A 25787-nucleotide genomic window follows, 5' to 3' on the forward strand; every position below is an offset into this window, starting at 1 on the left:
TAGAAGTAACAAAGAAGTTCTTTGACTTACCTGTAAGACGTTATCTTTATCGTTTAGGTTCTCATTGCGACAAGCACGTTAGCATGGGGTGTAAACTTTCCAGCACACTTAGTCATTATTAAGGGAACTGAATACTACGATGGAAAGACAAGACGCTATGTGGATTTCCCCATCACAGGTAAGTCTCTTACTGCACAGCGGGTATATTAAGCTTGCATTTTATTCTTAGCAGTTCAGGTTTATGCAGATTTGATTTTGAGATTGCATCCCACCTAACTATCTAATAAACAAGCTAAGTGTTAGTTTTCAGTATAAATGCTTAAGAAAATATTAAACTTGTGTATTTACTTTTTCAAATTCTTAAATAAAACTACTGGCCAATAATTATTAAGAATAACAAATTATGATTCAGTAGTATAATTAATAGATTTCAAAAGCTAAATAGTTTTTAATTATAAATTATTAAAAAACGTTCTTAAAGATTAAAAAGAATAAATTTTTTTCTTCAGAAGGATGAAAGATAAGAACCGGATAGATTTCTTATCTAGGGGAAACTAATTGACAGATGCCCTAACAGGAGAGGTTTTCCTGTTGGGCTTTGCTTTTCCCTGTTTAATTAAACTAGAGATATTATTTATTTTATTATGTGCACATTTGTATGCATGCTCATATTGTGTGGGCAGGCACACTAGCATTATGTGTGTGCATGCAGGTAGAGGTCAGGTTGATAGCAGTTGTCTTTCTCAATCACTATTATTTCCTAAAGCATGGGCTCTTTCATTTACTAAGTCAGACTAGATGAACTCACCTAGTCTAGTTAGCCAATTTGTTTTGAGATCCCCTGTTTCTGCCTCCCAAGTGCTGAGATACGGGCAAGCTGCCATACCATTCTGGCTTTTATATCAGTGTTGGCTCTCAAAACTCATCTTAAGTCATGTAACTCAAGAGAAATTTATTTCACAAATAATAATATAAGCTACCATTTTAAGAGTTGAAACTTAAGTCACAGTTACTTAATATAATATATATATTATATATAGTGCATGTATATTTATATATAAGTGAGAGAATGTATTAGTAATGATCAAAGAAGCACACACATGTTCTTAAAATATTCTAATGACTGTTAATTGTTTCTGTCAGAAGCTTGCCCTGATCAATAATTCTATCTCATGCTCTGTGTCACTGCAGAATGCCATTTATTCTCTCTTCATAGATGTACTGCAGATGATGGGGCGAGCTGGGAGACCTCAGTTTGATGACCAGGGCAAAGCTGTAATTCTAGTTCATGATATAAAAAAGGATTTTTATAAAAAGTTTCTTTATGAACCTTTCCCAGTGGAATCGAGGTAAGTTGGGTTTCATTTTAAAGTGAGTTGGTATTTTCCTGGTTGTATTCCTTTTAATTAAAAATAAGTTTTGTCCTATAATGTTTTGATTATATTCTTTCCCCATACCCAACTCCTCCCAGATTATCCCCACCTCCAGTGTTCATGCAACCTCCCCTCATCCCCTCAACTTCTCTGTCTCGCTCAAAAAAACCAAAAAACAAAAACAACAAAAGTGTCTAACAAAGAACCTATTTGCTATTGATATCTCTTGGGAAAATTGGTTTTTATCAATGAAGTGACTGAATATCAACCACACTCTGGGACAGGACTGGTGCCTAAGAATTGGCCAACACAAAACTCCATGCTTGCTTTTTCTTTTTTTTTCTTTCTTTTTTTTTTTTTTTTTTTTTTTTTTTTTTTGGTGATGTGTGGTTGTTTAATTTTATTTTGTTTCGATAGTTTTTGGTCTAGCATTCTAATATTTTAGAAAAAAATTATAGCTGAGCTGAACTTCACCATGTAATTTTTGCTGTGAGACGATGTGCAGCTGCGATTATTATTTTAAAAGAAATATTATTGTATGCTCTTAAGGCCTCTGTGTACACTGATCCATTGACTCTGGCACCAGATGACCCAGGTTGAATTCTTAGCTCTGCCACTTACTTGCGTGGCACTGAGCAATGTGTTTCTCTCTTCATTTTGTATAAAATGGAACTTCTAGCAAAGCCTAGAATTGCTATCTGTTGGAAAGCGTTCAGCACAGTATTACTTTTTGGAGGAATTTGTGTTTTCCTTGGTATTTGCTTTAGGTACCTTTCTTTTTTTGCAATTAATAATGTTCATAATAAGGAGACATGTAATTAACAATTTATAATGCTGATCATGTAATCTTCTGGCCTCTAAATATGCTGTATTCACATGCACCAATCCCCACGTAAGCATGCATGCACACACACAGGCACTCTTGAAAATAAAGGTAAATCTTTTATTTTTTTTCATTGGTTTATTTACTTATTTTATTCTTTAATCCCTTTTTACAGCCCTGTCTTTATCCCCGTCTAGGTCTGCCCTCTGACTGTTCCTCATCCCATTCTTCTTCCCCTGTCCCCAAGAGAATGTTCCCACCCACTGCCGCCCTAGTTCCCCCCACTTCCTGGGGCCTCTCTGGAAGGTTGGGTTCATCATCTCTCACTGGGGCCAGACCGGGCAGTCCTCTGATGTATATGTGTCGGGGTCATCCTGTCAGCTGGTGTGTGCTGTCTGGTTGGTGGCTCAGTGTCTGAGAGATCTCAGGGTTCCAGGTTACTTAAGGCTGCTGGTCTTCTATGAAGCTGCCCTCCTCCTCAGCTTTTTCCAGCTTTTTCCTTATTCCACCACAGGGGTCCCCAGCTTCTGTCCATTGCTTGGGTGTCCCAGGTTTCTGGTACTTTTTAAAGGATTCCCCAACTCCTACCTCCCAAGATTACCTGTTTCCATTCTTTCTGCTGGCCCTCAGGGCTTCAGTCCTGTTTTCTCCCAACCCTCAATACCCAATCAAATCTTTTATAAGATAAACATTTATTAAACACTTATACAATCCCATTCATTTACCTGCTTTGCCTTTTGTCTGTGTAGTTTGAGGCATTTGAGGCATGCTAAGCACTAGTACTAAGTATACCACTAGTCTTCTTGCTTTTTATTTTGAGACAAATTTTTACTAAGTTACTCAGACTGATAACTCACTCAATAGCCTAGACAGGCCTTGAACTTGGAGGTTCTATGCCTCTGCACCCCTTTCCTGAGAAAGTGGGATCAAAGGACTACACCACCAGGCTCTACTGTTTGCTTGTTTTTTTTTTTCCAAAGATTAAGAAAATCATGTCTAAATATCAGAATTATACATCAGATATTTTAAAAGATAGGATATTACAGGCAACTACAGAAATGACTTTTACAGTTTAGCTCACAGAGTAAAATTTATTTTAAAAAATTACTTAAACTATCACAATAAAAAAGAAAAGTCATCACAATCTGGTATTTCAAAGCAATTGAATTCAAAATGTAAACGTTTTTCATAATGAAATCTCCTTCACTGTTGAATTCTATAATATCGAAGGAATAGCATCAGTCATAAATGAGCATTCTTCTAGTAATAGAAAAGGTAGGGTTTTCTGGGTGTAATGGTGCACACTTTCAATCCCAGCACTCAGGAAGCAGATATAAGAAAATACCTGTAATTTTCAGGACAGCCTGGTCTACATTAGCATAGTTCAGGCCAACCATGACTAGACTACATAGTGAGACATCCAGAGACAGAAACTAGGAAACAGAGGACAGATGAAAGAAGCAATAGGAATTGTTTTTATGGGGTCAGAATAGCTTAGATGATAAAATTCATTATGAAATCTTTTAAGAACTTAACAGACTTGTGCATCTATTAAATGAATACAGAATTCCAAAACGAGACACCACTAAATTAAACTCAGCCATATATACAAATAGTTACAAGTGTACTTTATAAATGCAAAAGTTCTTTTCTGAAAAAAAGTGAATCATATTCAGGACAAAAACATGTGAGAAACCATCTTAAAGCATCTTTAAAGCATTTGATATAATACACCCAGTATTTTTTTTTTAAAAAAAACTGCCTTACTCTGAATATTGTATAGTAAGAAGATAACCTTTCTAGTGCTTTGCCCATTGCTGATATTTTGTGTCATGGAATATTCCATAGTTAATTCCTCTGTCAGTGCACATTTAGCAATCCAGTTCTCTCCTCCTAATGGTTTGTTTTATGTGCATGCATGATTTGCCTGGATGTATGTAAGGGTACCAGGGCCCTGCCATGCCCACAGAGCTAGAGGGCATCAGATCCCTGGACCTGGAGTTAAAGTCTGTTGAGTTCCCTTATTGGTACCAGCACCCGAGGTCAGGTCCTCTGCAAGCATTCTGAACTGCTAAGGTTCCCGGTTTTCTACTGCTGTGCACAGTGTGGTTGTGACGCATTTTACCCTTCCAGCATTACATGTAAATGATTTTCTGTCAGGTTGTAATGAAAAAATGAAATTGCAAGATTGTAGTCTGCCCTCAAATAGATACTGCCGGTATTTTCATTCTGATGTGTCCATGCTTGCTCTGTCACAGTCCATTGTGATTGACATAAAGAACAGTCTTTACATTCGGGTATTTTTTTTTAATCTCTTCATGACCTTTGCAAAAACTAATTTGAATACTTGCATAAGTTCCTGTGTGTAATTATTTAGCGTTTTAATATTGCTTGCTTTTTTCTATTTTATATAAGAAACTACAATTAGTGTGTTCTTTCCAGTTTTGAACACATCTCATCACCTTTGCGTACACCACAATACCTAGCAGAAGGCTGCTCTGTTTTTCCATGCACTTAATTCTCACTAAGTGAATGGGGGAAACACGGCTGCTGCTCCTGTCAGCCCTGCCTCACCAGTTGCCTTGTACTCTTCCCCAGTATTTATCCCACTCCTACTGCAGTACTTCCTATGTTCTCATTTCACACACAGTATTCTTGATTCTCATCTCCTCTACATTTCCAGCCCTCTTCCTCTTTACATAGCCATGCTGTTCTTAAAAACTGATTGTAAGTGTTACCATTTGTTGGGTATTTACCAGATGACAAGTAGCAGTGATTGCTTTCAGTGGATTATTACTACTTCAGGTATCCTGGGGAAATTCTTCATTTCTGTGGCACTCTCTGGACTCTGTTCCTATTCATATGAAAAATAGAGCATACTTTTTAACAAGAAAGAAAGAGTGTAAGTGTACATGTGCTAATTTATAATGTGTTCCTAACTTTGTGGTCCTGAATGAATTTGTAGCAACTTTTGACAGTTATCTTTAAATAGTGTGTAATAAATAATTTATAAATTATGGACAGTTATGCTAATATATAAATTTTTTAAAATGCTTCTCTATAGCTTAGAACATAAAAATCTGAGTCTTGACTGAGTTAAGTGAGTTTTGTTCGTTGTATTTCTTGTCTTTTATTCCATATATAGCTTATTAGGAGTGTTGTCTGACCACTTAAATGCAGAGATTGCGGGAGGTACAATAACATCAAAGCAAGATGCCTTGGATTATATCACTTGGACTTACTTTTTCCGACGTCTTATCATGAATCCCAGGTAAGTGTGGGGTTCTTTGAAAGAGGAATTGCAAATTATATGCACAGAAAGCATAAGTACTTACAAGAAACTCCAAATCTTTGCATGTTTGTCAGCTCTTGATGAGATGATTAGTGATGCCATTTTGCCAGAAAATTAGGTAAGGTCTCATATGGTCATAGTGCAGATCAGCAGAGTTGGTTTATACATTTCCTAGTTTTTGAATTGCCATGGGGTACTTTCCTATGCAGTTGAGAAACAAAACCCTGGAGGTCGTTAGGAAATCCTTAGAACTTTGTGATAGTGACTGTCTTGGGTACAGTTGGAGTTCAGAGGAAAATAAGAGTGTTGTAATTGAATGAGGGAAGTTTATGAGGCATTTTTTAGGATTAACAAGAACCCTGGAAGAGAAGAGATGATTGCAGTGTATTTGATTTATGGGAGTAGACAAGGATAGTAGAAAAGAAAAAGCATTTAGAAGACTAAAAGCAAAGGACCCTCCTGGGTCTTAGAACAGTGTTGGAGCATATGAAGACTTGCTGTAGTCAGAGAGCAGTGTATGGGGCTAAACCTGTTCCCATCAGAATATAGAGCAAAACATTGGAGGGAGCCAGGCACCATGCTGACCCCTGATCCTGTCAGGAGGTAAGGAAAGCCCGTGGGTTCGGCTCGGTATGTTTGGCTGTGTTTCAGTTCCTAGGCACTTTGGCAGAGCATCAGTTTTTATAGGAAGACAGTTATAACAGACCAGTTAAAAGGTGTTTACTAATAGAGGAAGGTGCTAAGGGCTGGAGCACATACATAGGAAAGGGAGCATGGGTCAAATCTGAGGTATTCCTGATGAAATATTAAGACATTAAGAGGTCTTTAGCAGAGAAATCATGGTAAGAAATGTCATTATAAAATCTTACTTTGGAGATATAAACAAATGTCTTTTCGACCAGCATTTCTTCTTACACGGATAGCAGTTTTAAATTGTGGTGTTCTTCGCTTACAGTCCCTTAACTATTAAGGTATCTGGGAATGTGCCAGCACAGTTAAGAGGTGACCATCTAGAACTCCAGGTTTTTTGAAGGGAACAGATTGTAAAGGTAGAGCAATGTGTTGGACTTTCCATGTATTTTAATCCAAGCTTGCTTGATAACTGAAGAAATAAATGGAAGCAAGATACAGTAAGTTCCTTGCCCTGTATCCCATAACTACTTTGGGATTTAAAGCCAAGGAACAGTGATTCTTGTCTCAGTGTCGCTCTTCATTAACTTTCCGATCATGGGTTGCTTCACCTTTTAGTGCCTTCTTCATCTCAATGTGAGGAATACCCGAGATCCTCTTGGGTCGCACTGAATCAGGCAATCAGACTAAAGCTACTTTGATCCTGTTGATTGTAAAGAACACAATTAACGCAGTTAATGAGATGTGATTCTGCCATTTGCTTTGTTGGTCTCTACTATCCTGAAGACTACTTTAAAAACCTAATTACTTCAGTTAGCTTATATCATTAGCATACAAACGTATAGGACAATCGAATTCAATAGAAGGTTGCAGACTGCGTCTTACTGTGTCCACAAAATCATTGCTCTTTTGGTATGTTATTTAAAAAATAAATAAAAATAAAAGCGCTAAGGTTTCTTTGGGAAGAATTTAAGAAAAGTCTTTCAAAAATAATACCACCTTGCCTTTCTTCCCCATGCTAATACCTTTTATAACCACACTGCAGATTTCAAACTCATGGAATTGACATTTGCACAATACTATTAGCTAACTAACATACAGCCTTTATTCGGGTTTCACCTGTTTGTTGTCCTGCAACCCTCCCCTACACACACACACACACACACACACACACACACACACACTAGAATCCAACCTGCTGATATTCTGTATTACACTTGACTGTTTTGTGTTTTTTAGTTCCGTCTGTCCGGTGACTTTTGGGAGGGGGGGACTTTCTGTGTCTGAAGATTTTGCTCTTGATGAATGCTGGCTGGTTATTTTGTATGTCATCCTTTGGTTTGTGTTAGGCAGAAGGGTGCTCACATCTCATCTTTATAATACCAGTGAAACACTGTCCTCTTCTCATCACATGGTATTTGTTCTTCTGTAGAAGTCCTTTCTGCATTTGCATACCACTTGGCCATGAGGGCTGCAAAGTAGACTGCTGAGTCTTTGCTCTGTCAAATTACTGTAGTATTTTCTCACTGTGACTCCTGCAGCACAGACTTCCCACAGCATTTCATTCTTACTATGCCTAAAGCTGAATTCATCATAAACCTATGAAAAGTCTCTGACCTCCTTTTCTTCTGTTGATACCGCCACTCACCATGTTGGCTTTTACTCTAGAACCTATCTTTCCTTTTGTTTTCCTTTTTCGTTCCTTACTTTCAGTCACTCTTCAACTGCTGCTACACACACTGGGATAAGTTACCCTATTCCAGTCTCATTTGTGCTCTATCAATACTATTTGTCAAAAATTAAATTAATTGTGTAGAAAATGTGGTTTGGTTTTTTTTTTTTTTTGGCGGGGGGTTATGAACTTCTTTTTATTTTATTGGATTTTTTTATTTACATTTCAAATTTTTCCTTTTCCCAGTTTCCGGTCCATAAACCCCCTTCCATCCTTCCCCCCCTTCTTTAGAAATGTGTTCCCCCACCCAACTACCCACTCCTTTCCCCCTCCCCACCCTGACTCCCTTACACTGGGGGATCCAGCCTTGGCAGGATCAAGAACTTCTCCTCCCATTGGTGACTAACAGTGCCATCCTCTGCCACATATGCAGTTAGAGCCATGGGTCTTTCCATGTGTCCTCTTTGGATGGTGAGTTAGTCCCTGGGGGCTCTGGTTGGTTTGAAGGTGATGAACTTAGCACTGGGCTTTGATTCCCCTTATTTTCCCAATGCTTCCCAGTGAGTGATAGTAACTCTGGGCTTAGGGCCGTGCACTTGTTTATAAATCCACAGAGGCAGAGAGGCAGATTGCCACATTTCCCCCTGCATTTGGTATGTTAGGTTGACTTCATCCGTTCAGTAATACTGGTTTCTCATAATTATAGATTGGTAATCTGCTACTGAGACTTCAGTCCCCGAACTCCAAACGCTTATGTCTAAGTTCCTATTAGATTGTTTTGCTTCCCATCTATGATATAATCTGAAATTGAACAATGGCTGAGAGTGTCATAGAAACTTGCTAATATATTTAACATTTTAATGTTATTTAATATTTAAATTAAAAATAATTATTAATTAAATGATTTATTATTATCCTAAATAGTACGTCGTCACTGAATTCATGATGCCATTGACCCTTCTGTTGATAGGTTTTCTTCTAAGATAATGAGTAAGAAATTTCCCAGTGATTTTGGATTGAATTGGCTTCATTTTATTTTTTATAGCTAGGAAATCTATATACAGCCATAATAAATAGTAGTAATTAGAGCTAGAACTAGAAGTGGTGCACAGCAATGAATTTTAAAAGGAAGACATACTAGCTCTCTGATTCAAGCGTATCTGTGACTTATGTGTCAACCCTGCTTGCACTCAGCATTTATGTGAATCAACATATTTTGCAGAGTTCACTTTGCCTCACAAGCTTTGTCTTATGGTCATCATTGCCTAAGAGGAAGTTTGAGGACTAGGTGTCCAAAGAGTCCACCATCTTAATGACCTGGCTTAAAGAAGTTTCTACTGGTGGCAGTTGTTTTCCCTGTTTGTTGACCTGTAGACCAGTTCCCAAAGGCACTAGAAGAGATAGCAGAGGACTGTATTCACCCACAGCAGCTCCATAAACAGGTTTCTCTGCCTTGGGGCTTTGTTGCCACTGTTGATCCTGTTTGGTACACCCTCCCCAGCCTTCATAGCCAGCCAGGCTGTGAAAGTCTTAAAGATTCCAATCACATTCTGATAAATGAAACATCAGCTGATTGTTAGGATGCGAAATATCCATTCTTGACTACCTATGTAGCACGTGTGCTTGTTCCTTTAGTAGCTCCCTAAGTAAATGTTTGAGATACCTTGGGAAAGAATGCAGCCATCCTTCATTATTCTGCAGTATAAGCTCTTGGTAAAGTGTTCACTGGACAACCGTAATGCTCCAGCCACAAGTCTAGCTGTTTCGAGGACGTATTAGTCAAGTAAGCAAAAGTTTCTGCTTTGCTGTGGTGAAGTAAGTCATGTGGGATTGTATAGGCCACAACCTTGGCTTTTTCATTGTAGGTAAAAGGGGCATTTGCAGTGTTTCAACACAGGACATGGGCAGAATCATTTTGTGTCATGTTAGGTCAGTTACAGTAGTAAATCCTGACCATGGTTTATATTTCCCTGTTTGATGACATAAATTCTCAGATCCATTTACTTCTATCTGGGCGTTGGAAGTTGAGACAGTATCTCACTGTAGCTGTTCTGGAGTTCGTCTGTCCTGGAATTCACTCTGTAGATCAGGCTGGTCTCAGACTCACAGAGATACGTTCTGCCTCTGCCTCTGCCATCTCTACCTCCTCTGCCCCTTCTGCCAGTCCAGTGCTCAGTTCAGCACATCCAACTCAGATCCATTTTTTCAGTCAAACTAAACATGTATTGTTAGCCATATGCAACTTTAAAACGGTAGTTTTAAAACATAGGAAATTAGCTATTAAGGTTGGGAACTTGTAGAAGAGGATATATCCAGGGATCCTAGTGCACACATGCAATCCTGTCACTGTGGAAGCACAGTAGAGCTCATATTGGCTTGCATAGCAAAACTGTGTCTCAAGACGATATGAGAGAAAGCAAGCAAGAGAGCACAGTAGCTTTGTAATTAGCATGCAGAACAAAACTGGCCTTTCTCTGGTAGCAGCCATCAGGTGAGCCACAGTGGGATGTACAGATACATCCAGGAGCTATGAGGGCAGAAGCAGCCTGATGTGCTGCCCTTTCTTCTGATTTCTGCTGCAGGAACTACCACCAGCTCTCTGCACGCACTACACATGGTTTCCCACTTCACCTGGCTTGATAAGCACAAAGGGCGAGATACAAAGCCAGACAAGGTTGTCGTATTTGAGTTTGCTGTGGTGGCCACCAACGCCCAGTTCCCAGTGGCGCAACGTATGACAAGCCTGCCCATCATGGTTGTAACCAGCCAAAGTTTGGCCAGAGCCTTCAAAGTCTGTTGATTGATTTCATAGAGCTATCAGAAAAGAATCCTGACACTAGTGGATCACCAAACCAGTCCACATCTCCTAGCTCCAAGAGCCACTGCCTTGGAAAGGGTCACAAATTACACTACACTATAGTGGCTCTCACCATGCAGCCTGGAATACTCTTCAGCTCCACTAATACACCAAATTAATTAGGTTAATATGCCGATTGCTTGTAAAATTCATACCCAATGAACAATTTAGGACAGTCATGACCGCTAAAGACGTTTTGTCTGTTAAAACTAATCTGAAGATTCTCATGAATTCTTTGTCCAAGTATAGCACTTAAAAGTACAGTAATGTTTGAAGACTACAAGTGATGCTATAGCTTGTTTCTAATAAACTTACTGTGTCTTTACATTGTCTACTTAGGGGATTAAGTGTATAGTATTTAGACCCACCAAGAGATATCCTATTTATAAAATCCTGTAAAAGGAGTCCTGAGACTAGCCATATAGATGTGTTTGGTGGATGTTAGGTGACAGAACCTACAATTTTATTAGGATGGTGCAATCTTCTGATTCACTGAAGTGACCTTGGGAGTTTGATTACAAACTTTCAAGTTGGATTTTGCTTTTAGAACTATGTAGAAAGAGAGGTTTTTCAAACCTGTTTTTCTCAATATTCATGGAAAGCTGAGAGAGCAACTACAACCTGCGTTTTGAAAATTGACTTCAGTCTTCCATTTTCAGAAGCACCAGGTAAACTTTCTGGAAGACTGTTGTGCTATGTTGGATCTCTGGGGTATGAGCGTAATGCCCCATGGTCAGTGTTGACATCTGTGTATTTTTTTTAACAAAAAAACCCAAACTTTTTATTGATGTTTTGTGAATTTCATATCATGCACCCCAATCCCACTTATCTCCCTGACCCTCTATATCCACTCGCAGACCTTGCAACCCCTCAAAAGAAAACATACATGAAAGCAAAAACAAACAAGAACAAAACAACACAAAAGCATCTCGCCATGGAAGCTGCAGTATGCCACAGTGTGTCCCACAGCATACCCTTTTGCCTAAATAGCTTTTCTTTCAAATGTTCCTTGTAGTGAGTCCTTGGTCTGGTTCAAGGCCTATGCCTTCCTGCTACACTATCAATACTGGATCTTCACTGGGACTTCTCACGGATATCAGGTTGTTGCTCTATGTCATGGAGATCCTGCAGCTTTGGATCTATAGGACCAACACTGTCATGTATCTTGCAGTTGATAGACAATGTAGATGTTGGGGTGGGCCAACTCAAACTCCTGGATCTGAGCCTGGGTGGTAGCTGAGTTGGTTATCCCACCGGCTCTCTGGCTCTCCTTGCTCCCACTCTCCAGGCCAGCTCACCTGTGACCAATCCACTAGGGCCAGCTCTACTGTGCTGGCCTCTTCCCCTGGGCTGCAGCTGTTTCTATGCAGGGAGGGGCAGACAGGTTTGTTTTCATGCTCTTGGGTCAGGTCTCCTAATAGGACTGGGAGGTAGGTATCTCTCCCAAGCCTAGCACTGCAAAGCTGATCAGGGTCAGGTAAGCTCAACATCTGTGTATTTTGAAGCTGGTGGAGAGTGAACATTGTGAGTGAAGCACATTTAGGGGTAGTATAATGAGACTGTTTAGGGAAGACTGTATCCCTAGGTATTTGTAAGCTAGTGATGGATGCCATGTGAGGTTCAAGTGAATTTACAAAAAGCTGTGATCAAGTCAATATGCAACCTTTAATGAAGCTACTAGTCACATAACAAGTATGATTGGGTATTTAAAGGCCAGTCAGTTCTTCTTGAGGTTCACTCAACTTGGATGTAGAAGACACCAGTTGGTAGTATGATTTCATTGTTTATAGTCTACCCGTAGGTAGTCCCTGGGATTATTTGTCCTTGGTATATTATCTGGGGTTTCTTGACAATTCACAAAGACCACACATAAAACCATAGTTTTATTTCTCATTATGTGGTGCCTTGAATAGTTTCCCACAGTTCTTTTCTTAAACTGATTTTTCTCTTGAGATTAAAGGGAGTATTTTATTGACTTCCAGAAAATACATAAACTCAAAGAGTTTATGAGACCTGGAATTCTTTTCTAGTCAGAAAAAAAAATGTATATAGCAGTTGTTCAACTAAAGTTATAAATGTCTGTTAAAATTAAGGTAAAATAATTGTTCTGTTAAGGAACATGGCAGGAAAATTATTCTCCATGGCATGCTACTATCAGTGCCTCACTCTGTTGTCATCAGAGAAGCTTTTCCTTCTAGTAGAAGGGAACTAACACAGAGACCCACAACCACACAATGTGCAGAGAATGAATGATTTTGTAACACTTATTACTGAATGGGACATTTTTATCAAATATTCCCACCCCACCCCCAGGGCTCAGGGACTTATGTGAAAAGGGAGGCAGAAAGGTTATAAGAGGTGAAAGAGCTTGCAATCTTATAAAAACAACAATGCCAACCAGCCAGAGCTTCCAGGGACTAAGCCACTACCCAAAGACTATACATGGACTGACCCTGGGCTCCAACTGCATGTGTAGAATTGAATAGCTTTGTTGGGCACCAGTGGAAGGGAAAGCCCTTGGTCATACCAAGGTTGGACCCCCAGTGCAGGGGAATATAGGGGGGCAATAAGGGCGATGTATAGGGGGAATACCTGCGTGGGGGAGCGAGAGGGGAGGGAATGGGAGCTTATGGACAGGAAACCGGGAAGGGGAATAACATTTGAAATGTAAGTAAAGAAATATATCTAATAAAAAAATTAAAAAAGAAAAAAAATTAAGGTAAAATAAGAATTAAAGGAAGAAGAATGCTTTGTATCAGTAGCAAGTAAAATCACCAAAAAGTTTTAGTAATTTCCAAAAGGATGCAATATGTAATTTCAACAGATCTGTAGAAATAAAAATGACAATAAATATTTTATAAAATAGTCTTTAAAAAGCAATTAACAGATTTGAATTATTCTTGTGCATCTTTGTATGTGTGCTGTTGCAAAGTACTACGTTGTGTCCTAACAGTTTACAAGTAAAATTTGTCATGTACTACACTAGAAAGATATAAACAGGCTTCCAAATGTAGTTCAAAAAGTTTCATTCTTAAAGCAGGACAGAATGCACACAGACAGAGTATCCCTTGCATTAAATGACAGGCTGCAGAGCATTCCGGGTTAGGAATTGCTCTTGGAATTGATTTTGGAATATTTGCATACAGCTAATGGGATACCCTGGAAAAGGCATCCCTGTACAACCACAAATTCATTTATACTTCATGCAGATATTAGACATACAACCTGTACGTGATTTCATGCAAAACTTGGTTTAGTCTTTCTATATTTTGACCACAACTTGTCACAGGAAATCAGGTGTGGAATTTTTACTTGTGATGTGATATGGAACCTCACAGCATCTCAGAATTTGGAACATTGCACATTGTGGGTTTTATTTTAAGAATATTCAACCTGTACAAACAGGAAAAAAATATTAAGAATGAGGAAAAGCAGTCTGATGGCTTCAGAATTTGAAACTTATACCAATGAGAGGTGAAATTAAAACATTAAGTAGACTAGGACAAGAAAAAAAATGTTTTCTATCAAAGACAAACCAAAGCACAGATCCATAAGATTTCAAGTAAAGAATTCAGAAAAGAAATACTAGACACTGATCTCAAGAAACTAGGTAAAGAATAGTGAAATGTAGATGACAGAAAGGGGTTTATAAACATAAAAGTTTAAAATTAACAAGATACAAGATACAAGTTATTAATAATATTGGTAGAATTTATTCATATCTAACATGGTATTTCAAGGTCTTGGCCTGTTACTACTCTCATCTCCCTTTCATGAACAAAGAAAGACCCAGGATGTAAGACAGTTTGGCCACAGTAGCACAGCTCAGAGCAGCAGAGACAGCTCTGGGGTCCCACCCATGCATCTCTAGCAGACCCATTACCAAGTGCAGAAGACAGACATCTACACTCATTGACAGCCTCACTTCTTGGTACTGTGCTAAAAGTGTTCTCTGTGCAAACCATGCTTAACAGTATGGGCTGTTTAATGCTTCTCCTGCCTTAAACATGAAGTCTATATACCTCTACAGCTACATAAAAATAAAACCTATTCCTACAGTGTACGGTTAACTTTTTAATAAGCTGTAAATAAACCCTCACGTTGTTTCCGATAGACCTGCCTTTTAAACAGATAGCGATAGCTAGAAACATTGCTCTGTGAATGTTATAAACATTTATCTTTTAAATTTTTTTAAGTTTAATCTTTTTTTAATTCTATATCAATGGGGTAAATTTTAAGATTTTTTAAGTGCATCTATATGTTGTGAAATCAGTTTATTAGGCATAATCCATATCCTCCCCTCATATGTTTTTGTGGTATTAATGTTAAAATCCATTACTTCGTTTTCAAATACGTATTGATGCAGTCACCCTACTTTGCAGACCACCAGCACTCGATCTTTCTAGTAACTGAAGCTTTGCATTGTTTTACCAGTATTCTACCTTTTTGTCTTTACCCTGCCTGTTAAAATCAGCAAACTACTTTCAGATTCTGAGCATTGACACAATGGACTTTGTAGACTCACTCAGTTTCCTGAGAATATATTCCTTTCTTTCTCTCCTCAAGACAGGGTTTCTCTGTGTAGCCCTGACTGCTCTAAACTCACTCTGTGGATCAGATTGGCCTCAAACTCACAGAGATCCACCTGCTTATACCTACTGAATACTGAAATTTTTAAAGGTGTGCGCTAGCACACCCAGCCATATTTCATTCTTTTTAAAGGCCGAGTAGTGTTTTGTGAATTTGTGCCACTTTTGGTTGCTTATCCACTAATGGGTATTTAGATTGTTTTCCTTTCTCGGATGTTGTGCAAGATGCTGAGATGAACATCACAACTGCAGCATTGGATAATTTTATGTTTAGTTTTATGAGAAATTTCCATACTGTTCTCCCAAATAACTGTACTAATTTATATTCCAACCAAAACTGTGTAAGCAATTCCTTTACTTTACATCCTCATGACTGGCTTTGATTTTCTTTTTTAATGTCTCTGTTAAAAATCATCTATCCCAGTGCAAGGGACAGAGACATAACTATTGAGGAAATATGTAAATTTCTGTAAAAATTACAGTTTTCTCATATTAACAGCTGCATTTTATCTAATTTTAACTTTTTTCTTAGTACTTTCTTTCTTTCAGTGACATAAACTGAGATTTGACTTACCTTAGTTGGGAAGGGTGTACATATGCAAGCTAGCTTCTGTATGTGCTTGTGCGCATGTGTATGTAATCAGGTGACAGGTTTATTTACCCATAGGAGAGGGTGGGGGAGAGAAGGGGGGAGAGGGGGAAGACAGAGAGAGAGAGAGAGAGAGAGAGAGAGAGAGACAGACAGACAGACAGACAGACAGACAGACAGACAGAGAAGGAGGGAGAGGGAGAGAGAGGAGAGAGAGTTATGTAATCAGGTGACAGGTTTATTTAACCATAGAAAAGAAATACTTTTTCCAAAAGATCTTTATAGATCGATAAGAATGGCCTGATTGCTCTACGTCCCCTTTATTGTACCACCACAATAAAGCTACCACTACACTAAACTAGTCACTGTTCCTGGCTTGTTGTTTGCCTGTTTATATTCACACATGTATATAAATACGTATGCGTGTTTTATACATGTGCATGTGTATTCAATCTCACTCAAATGTGTTTAAGCATATTGTTTTCATAAAATAGAAACTATTCCAAATTGAGTTTGTGGTTCAGTATTTATTTTCAGTTTCCCTGCTTTTAAATATATCTAGGCAGAAATGAGACCTTTTCAGCTGTCCCTGAGTGCTCTTCCATTATTTGTGTTATTATTACTGCTGCATAATCTGAACATAAAAACATGGTGTTGTAGCAAACGACCTCCCAGCACTAACAGTTACTGCGGTGGCATTTCAGGACTGATGGGAAATTTCTCAGCAAGCTATCCAGCCAGGTTTAAAACAAAAGAGGAACTGGCTGCCACTGTTCACATTAAATCCAAACTGCTGGAACTTTGTCTCACTTTCACTTTGCTATAAAACCTTTTCCATCCCTAGATAGGGAAATTTTGTCTGTTTTAAAGTTAGAAAGAGATACTGAGGCTTCGTGTGTGTAATTCTTATTTCTACCTTGATAAAGACTTTAAAGGACAATATTTTTAAAGATGTGTTAGGTTTTAATTGTTTAAATTTTATGGAGTTTTACATTTTTATTTCAGGGAGAGGCTTGTTAGAACTTTTTCCCAATGGACTGCTAATAGAAGTTAGCTTGTGTGGCCCATGTGCTAGATGCTGTCAGTATCAAACTGCCTTTGACTTTCACACTTCTCAGGGGACTAGTAATTGTTGTGTTCAAACAGCCTGTAATTGTGATCCCGCTGGCTTTCTCAGTACGCTTCTGGCTATTAGAATCATTAAACAACTCAGCACCTGTTAACAGCATTGTAAATATTCAGCCCTGCTTGTGTGCAGGTTAAGTCCAATATAGAGAAATCTTACAGAACTCAGTCTCATAAATTAGAGCTTTTGACAAGTCAATTACCGCAAAACTGCTTTTCTCTGTGAAAGAAATGAAATAGCATGCTGACAAAAGGGAGGCTTTCTGTTTGTAGCAGAAGAAGACAATGACTTGATGATTCCACACAGCGAGCATGGAACTACAGTCTGCCTGTTAGCTGCAATTAAACACTTGTCTGAAAATCAATGTTTAAGTAACCAGTAAATTATAAGTTTTGTACCATGGAGAGTACAACTTGAAAACAAGCCTTTTTAGTTAGCTGCTACATGCTTTTTCAAGTTAGTAAAGTGATTATTGAAAGTAACATGTGCTTGTACTTAGGTTAGAAACTGGGAAACAGCAAGGTTCTCCCAACGGAAGAGTGGGACCACGTTGTGCAGTCAATCAGACATCAGCATATATTAACTCAACTTTTTATGTATCCTGAAACATAATTGTTTTACATTTACATTGTCTTTCAGTGTCTCACAAATTAGTATTTAATTATGATGGACAATATACTCTATAGAATTTTTTTAATGTTTTAAGTGATCTTGCCTTCAGACCACATATTAAGCCAAGGAATGTGTCTCCTGACTGTCAATAAAGTTCAGTAGCTTGGATTGATTCATAATTCCTGCAGTTTTGCCGATGAGCTTTTTGACCACATTTAGAGAAAAAAAAATAAGTATCAGTATTATGTAGAGAATGTGTATCAGTAACAACTTTAGACACTTCCTTTTAGAACAAGTTGATTGTTCAATGATTGGTTTGTAAATAATGTTTTGTAAAGTAATTTTTATTATCACAAGCAGCATGAATTTGATGAAAGCTTTTTTGCTTTCGCAATTGATTTTTTTAAATGGTTACAGAGTGTTTGACTGACTGATCTGGATGAAATCCTCAAAAACACTTAGAAGGAAAATTCACCACCCACCCAAACAAAATTCTAATGAATAAAGTAAAATAAAACAAAATATAGTAAATGAAGCAAAATAAATACTGAATCATCTGTCTTAAAGAGATTTAAAATTGATGTCTTTAACTATATTTACATCTAATATTTTTTACAGTATAAAGTAGCAAGTTTGGCATTCCAGTTATTTAGGATAACAATTATTAGTGATATAAAACAATATCTATGTCTTTTTCATTAAATATCCTAATAAACTTATAAATAAACGTGAAGTTTTAATTTTTATTTTGTGATAATATTGCTTTCTATAAGTTGAATTGCATGAAGAATGTTTTCTTACTCTAAAAATGGTACTATTGATGTATTTTTGGGATACATTTTCCAGTATCTTTAACTTGAAAATAACTTTATTAAACTGAATAGTGCTTAACAGTTGTAGATCATATTGGATGTATAGGCTTAGCCCAATTAATGTCAGATATAGATGGAGTCCTTATATTGCAGAAAGTTTGAGAAATTTAATTTTGGGATTAAAAATTGAAGGGAAACATTTTAACAACTTGTAGAGTTGTCTCCTTTAATACTTCAAATAGCCAGAATATTGTATCATTTTATCCTTTATGGTTTTTTGTCTCTATGTTTATTCTTCTATGTTGTTTTGGCTGAATCTATGCTTATGCATTGTGTGATTGCATGGTACCTGTGGAGGCCAAAGGAGGAGAATCAGATTCCCTGGAACCAGAGTAATGGACAGTAGTGAGGCACCATGTAGGTACTGGCCATTGAACCTGGGTCCTCTGGAAGATGAGCTAGTCCTCTTAATCACTGAGCTACAACCCAATGTATCCAGAATTTTTATTTTCACTTTTTAGAGCAGAATTACCCTAACTAAATACCACCAATTAATCATTTCCCAATATAAAAGAAATATTCCTCACTTTCCTAGTGCTTCTTGTCATTGCCACCTAGGCTTATGACATAGATATGAGTACCTGGTTTACATTAATATACTTATAATTCTTCTGTCTCTTCATTGAATATCCATGCATTGAGCTGTATGACAAAAAACCTTTTGTTTGAGCAGCAGTAGTTTTTCTATGAACAAAAAGATTATGAAAGACTATTTGCTAAGCCAAATCTTCCCCTTCTCTGGTCCTTCCACAGTGAAGACCTGGGTGCATATAGACATTTTAAGTTCTAGTACCTTATGAATGTCAGTGGAGAAACATTTTAAAATTCGTCATTTGCACTAACTTCTATTTAAAATTTAAATTTTATTTAAAATTTCTCCTGGCATGATTTTAATTCTTCTCCCAAATATTTTAAAGTAAGCTTTAACTTTTGAAGAAATTGAAAATGACTCCCAGAGTCATCTTTGCAATGTTTCTCCATCACTTTGGGATGTTGATTTCATATGAACTTCTTTCATTTGAGATTGCAGACGTTTTTTGTTTTTTGTTTGTTTGTTTGTTTTTTTTGTTTTCCAATCTTGTTCAAACATTAAAGCCACCATGGTAGGATTTTAGTGAAAAGTGTCCGTAAGTCTCAAACCACTTTCAGTTCCACTCTTGTCCTTAATGAGATGATAGGTAGGATATTATAGAGTTTCTCCATACTGATTCCCGTGGAGTTAACTGACAGGAACTAGGAAGTTGTCAAAATTGTTCTTGCAACCTTCACTCTTTAGATTTCTTCACACTTACAAACAAAACTCCTGTGGTCAGGTATTTGCCTTTCATTGTAGTGAAAACTGAATGGTCAAATGAATTATCTGTTCTTAGAGCTTCCGTTTGGAAACTACACAGATCTTGAACCTTTGTGTTTCCTATGCATCACAAGATAGAATGCTTGATCTTACTTAGCCCGATGACTTTCCCTTGGGGAACAGCATTTGTTGCATAAACACTAGGGAAAAATTCTCAAAATTTCCTAGAAGAACTCATATAATACTAAGATCAGTAGTTCTGATTGTTTTGTAAAGTTGAGAGAGAGAGAGAGAGAGAGAGAGAGAGAGAGAGAGAGAGAGAGAGAGAGAGAACACGAACACACATGTGTATAGTCTATGTGATTTCAGCCAAACTTTGCATTTCGTACTTTCTAAATTTAGTGCCTAAGGCTACTTTGGAATAGAATAATACCAAGTTTAGCATAAGAAAGTGTTTTCTCATAAATTTTTTTTAAATCCTGTGCTGATGATATAGTCAACATCTAATGAAAGTTAGCATATATACATCTTCATTATATAATTCTATACTTTTACCTTTTCATCTTTATTATAATTAAATCATTATTTTCCTAAGATTCACATTTAAAAAGAATACAAAAACAAAAGTTTTTTTTCATGTAATGTACCATTTTAAACTGTCTATTTTACATATTCGTGATGTCTTATCTTTTTCAGTGGTGTTAGCAAACTTCAGTTTTGGACCTTTGGCCAGTAAAATGGGAATGTTAATTGTGGTTGTTTTAATTTTTGACTGTGCTTTTTATTTGGTATAAATTCCTGCTTTTGAAGTTCTGAAAGGCTGTAAAGCTGACTTGACAGTTGTAGCCGACACACCTTGAGACTGACAATGCTTTTTTCCTAGCTACTACAACTTGGGGGACGTCAGCCAGGACGCCATAAACAAGTTCCTGTCACATCTGATTGGGCAATCTCTGGTTGAGTTGGAGCTTTCCCACTGCATTGAAGTTGGAGAGGTATGACTTCTGGCCCATCTTTCCACAGTAAGGCACACGGAGCCTGTGCATCCGAATTTGTGACAGATCAGTTGCAGTAGCCACCACAGTGTGAGTTGTTACCCTCTGAGGAAGGTGAGCCTCCACTGTATGTCTCACTTGCCTTATTGTTTCTTTATTTAAAATAGGACAATCGCAGCATTGAACCACTGACATGTGGCCGAATTGCCTCCTATTACTATCTGAAGCACAAGACAGTCAAAATGTTCAAGGACCGTTTAAAGCCTGAGTGCAGCACTGAAGAATTGCTGTCAATTCTAAGTGTGAGTTTTATACTACTGTGGTTTTTGTATTTATATTTCATACCTCCTCTTATAATTTAGACCTTAAGTGTTTCCAGTTCTGAAAATTTGCCTGAGAGTCTTCAGGATGGTCTCTCTTCTTTCAAACAAGGTTTCTTTCCATTTTTATATAGGATAATCTTGCAACAAATCTGACAGCATGACTCATTCAGAGCAGGATCCTCCTGAGTACAGTAGGCACTGTTGATATGAGAGCCAAAGTTAGTGGTGTATTTTCCACTGTTCAGAGCAAGCCTAATAACTTCTCTAGCTGAGATTGGAAACTTGTTTGGGTGGTTCTTCTTGAGTATTCACTCTGATGTTCCTAAAGAGGCTTTTCATAAGGAACTGTATGATTAAATTCTATTTCAAATTAACACTAAGAAAACTCTTTAATGCCCATGCCCATCTTTACATCTCTTACCTTCCAAAAGGAAAAAAATCAACAATATGTATCACATATATATCTACTACATGCTTCCGTTTCTTTTCCCCATAAAATTAAATTTAATGAACTCTGTGAAAGGTGGGAGGTGAGAGGAGTCTTATTTTGCCTTTACCTTCAATAACTGCAAGTTGACTGGCCAGTGGGGATCAGGGATCCACCTCTCTCTGTCTCCAAGTGCCAGGGTTACAGGTATATGCCACCTTTATTCAGATGAAAGGTATTCAAGTGAAGTTCTTGATGCTTATATAGCAGGCACTTTGCCTACTGGTCCATATTCCCAACCCACTATAGTATTTACTTAAGTCTAATTTCATCCATGATGAAATTCTCTCACTTCAGGAGCTAGAGAGATGGTTCAGCAGTTAAGAACACTTGCTACTCTTCCGATGAACCCAAATTTGGTTCCTAGCACACATATCAGGGAGCTTAGAACTTCATGCAACTCCAAGTCCAAGGCCTCCAACACTTGCTTCTAGCCTCTGAGGGCACTCCTACACAGGGCATACATTTACAGAAAATAATACACGTAATCATAGTGTGTGCATGTGTGCATGATTAACTCTACAGATTGAGCAGGTTACATTAATTTAAGGATATATACACATATATGTAATAACATAGAGGCATAAAGTATAAGAGAGCAAAGGAGCGATGCATGGGAGTAGTTGTTAGGAGGAAAGGAAAAGGGAAAAAATGTAATTTTATTTTAATTTAAAACAAATTTAAAAATAGTAAAATTTTTAAAAATTCATCTTTTTTAAGAAAGAAAAAATTTTATTTTTTAAGCTATACATATTTGTTCTTTTGTGTTATTCAAAACAAAAGTTATTTTAATTGAAATTTTCCTCTTTTCTCAGAAATGTTACAATATGGGTGTTATTCACACTGTAAGGTCAATTTTGATGTGTTTCTAGGAGTTAGAAGATGACCATAGGATGAAAAACAATATCACAACATTGATTCACAAAAATCTCTAAAAATGTATGAGCCTATCATCATGTTTCATTTATTATCAAGGAGATTTCTTAATTGTTTTCAGTATGTCTTTCCTCCTGTTGGAGAAGATAATTATGAAGACAGGCTCAGCCATATGTCTGTTTTCATAAAGTAAGTTAGAATTCATATCAATTCTATAATCATATATTTCTTCCATTTTATATAAATTCTTCCATTTAGTATAGTAAATAAGAAGTTTAGCAGAAAGAGATTGTCTAGGTATATCAAGAAAATGTTTATTCTCTATGTTATTCTTTTTTTCCATGGTCACCTTTTCATGGTTTTTTTTTTTAATTGTGTATTTAGAGAGTGTGTGGCCCTTGTGATTAGTATATAAATTTTAGGCATTACCAATGAACGTCCTCATACACAGGTGAACTATGGTCTGTGGCTAGATGACACTTAGACATAGATCAGAGCACTGGTTATCTGAAAAAAAGACAAAACAAGATGCATAGTCTGTCATCCAAGTTAATCTCCTCTGCTGGGAATATTTGTTATTGATGTTCATGTTCAAAGGATGTTTGAGAGAATACCAAATGACCAAAAGTGATGATCAAAACCTAGCACTCTGGGTTGTGGGTCACTGTACGGGTTCTCTGAACAGAAGCACTTTGATTCTTGGGATGTGTTCATAATTGGGGAGTGATTCCATCAGATCTGACTTGTGTAAAGTCAAGTCATCACTCTGTTGAGATGCACTGTAGACTTTCAAGAGTCAGAATAAGTCCACTGCCAGTGAACTAAAATAAAAGATAGAAGTGTGACCATCCCATTTGGTCTGTGTGGGACTAGGATTATTTCTCTACAGACAAGGGAAGCAGGGATATGGGTGTCAGGATTAGACCAACCTGGCATGTGTGTGTCTTTCCTGTCTCTTTGCCTTGTAGGTGCTTTAGGAAAACTTTTACCCATTAGAATATTCTGGAGTTTTCTCTTTGGAGTGTTGAAGTCTATTATATTTCCAGTGATCTCTTACTCGCTCTTCTTTCCTAAAACTTGATTGATTGGCTTACACTCCCCAGTATGATTGTCTTTAAACTATAATTAGAGACCCATTGTGGGTGTAAGGCTAAAGATTCTATTAACACTGTTCTCTTCACTAATCTTATTCCACAGTAGGAACACACTTGTTTAAATTCTGTCCATCAAATAAAAAACTAGTTTTTAATTGGGTACCTACTATATGATTTGTACTTTACATATATTATTTCAATAAGCTTTAATGACTTCTTGTGGAATAATCACATAAGTAATGAATGTCACAATAGTAAGTTCCTTCATAATCATAAAAATTAGTTCCTTAGAGCTCTCCCCAATATCTAACTTTCTCTTCTAGATACACATTACTTTATCCTGTAGACCATTTCTGTCGATAACAAAATTTCAATATTAAATGTTAAGGTCATGCACCTTTAAAAAAACAAATAAGAGTTAGTTTTAAAGTCATGGGTGATCTTGTAACCTAAATTGTAAGTATTGAATACAAATGTTAATCGCTGGCAAAAATAATCATTTCAGAATTTCTTGTTGCAAACATATATTTGAAGTTTTAAACCGTCTGATGCTATTTTGAAAGGGCTGGGTATTTTATAAGAGCCTTTGCCAAGTCTTTTTTAACACCATGAATTAATAAGCCTCATAATTAAGGCAGCTGCTTCACACCTCCATTGTTAACCAGTGACATTACATCTGTCCTGCTCCATTGATGCCCTCCGCCTACTTATTGAAGCATTTAGCAGTTTTGGCAACAGGGATTACATAGATTGTAGTTAGTAGTCTAATTAGGTATAAGTGAAAATCCTGAGGGAAAAGTGCATTTCAAAAGTAATTTGAAGAATCTCTAATGATGCTGGCACAACTCCAGAGCAGAAAGTGTCCATCGTCGTGGCCCAGCAGGGTCAGCTTTGATGTGATTCTAGGTGTTTAGATGTTATCCTATTTAGAAACAGCAATGCAAATGGAAGGTTTCAAAGTTGTGGAATCTGTTTCCATATATTTTTTTTACTGTGTACTTCCTTAGGGTATTAATAGCTGAGAGAAAGCAAAATATATTCTAAATGTACTTAGGATTTTTAGATTTTCAGGGTGTTTTTTAATGTAAGAATTATTTGGCTATTTGTATTCTTGTAACTGTATAGAAATATGACATTGTGCTTCTATATCAAATATCCAGTGAAATCAGTCTTTGTTTATATCAAGCATGGGATTATATGCATACACGTAAATTATCCTATTTTAAAGTTTGCGACTCTCTTATTGCCCAGCAAATATTAGAATATTGAGTAAAAGAACAGATTTCTTACATTAAAATACAGCAATTTCATCTTTTTAAAGTTTTAGAGCTTTATATATATCAGTAAAATCTTAGATTTGTCAGTACTACTTTCTTTAAAGCCAAACGAATACGTTACCATGGCCAGTGTAATGCTCCGGGGTGGAGCATCTAATACTTGGACCTTGTCATTTCTGTAGTTCAGCAACAAATCTTTGGTATCAGATTATAAAACATCTTTCTCCAACTGATAAGGTAATTAGAAAAATAGGTAATTTTAAAGAGATAAACTTAAAACAAAATAACCTAAAATATTTTTAAATTAACATTTGGGGGAGGGGCAGGTTTGTAAAAATGAAGAGTTGATTAAAGGAAGAGAAAGGAAAGGAGAGGTTAACCTGACAGTCACACCATCAGCCTCAGTGGTCTCCATGTCCACCTAACCTCATGGCCGTCACAGGATCCCATCTGCTGCTCCTTATCCTCCATGTGGGGATCTGATGTGATGATGCCTTCCAAGGTTCCTGAGAGGAGCGGCCTTACCCTCTGCCTGGGGCTACCTGGCATCTTTGGAAGAGACACAGATGGCAAATGTCTTTTTAAAATGTATCTTTCTATTCTCTTCATATTTTCCCCTGAGACTATCTTTATTCTCCATTATTTTTTAGTTTCTCCCAGTATTCAAGATCTACAAGCTTGTGAAAAGCTTGTACTAAAGTGAAAAGAAGTATTACTTGGTGAAAGATGTCAGTCTCAGATAAGTTTGTTAGCATTAAAAGATCAGTGTTCTTTCTTATCTATTAGGTTCTGAGCATGACATCTACGTGAAGTTTATCCTGTTGACAATTTTTGTTCATTTTTATTTTACTTGCTTTGGCTTCCACATTAAGTGCACAAAAAGAACTATCAATTACCAGTATTCTTGAAATTACTGATTAAATAGGATTTTTAATCAAGACATGAGTTATAATACTAAATTGTTAATCTTACTTTCATAATCGCATCCAACTTTATTATTTAAAAA

General features: G+C 37.1%; 1 protein-coding gene across 10 annotated transcripts in view; it reads left to right on the top strand.

Moving 5' to 3' along the window:
- The window catches only part of Ascc3 (activating signal cointegrator 1 complex subunit 3), a 280053-nt gene that overhangs the window by 175990 nt on the left and 78276 nt on the right, over positions 1-25787 (top strand). For all 10 annotated transcript variants that reach the window (XR_015644791.1, XM_087597565.1, XM_087597567.1 and 7 more), the window contains 5 exon segments: positions 58-178; positions 1217-1349; positions 5342-5467; positions 20613-20724; positions 20892-21026. Coding sequence is in view for 9 of the 10 variants with exons in the window: in XM_087597565.1 (XP_087453691.1) it covers positions 58-178; positions 1217-1349; positions 5342-5467; positions 20613-20724; positions 20892-21026 (627 nt within the window). In the remaining variant the exon portion in view is untranslated.

The sequence above is a fragment of the Rattus norvegicus genome, chromosome 20, assembly GCF_021556685.1.
Source record: "Rattus norvegicus strain SHRSP/BbbUtx chromosome 20, alternate assembly SHRSP_T2T, whole genome shotgun sequence".
Lineage (NCBI taxonomy): Eukaryota > Metazoa > Chordata > Mammalia > Rodentia > Muridae > Rattus > Rattus norvegicus.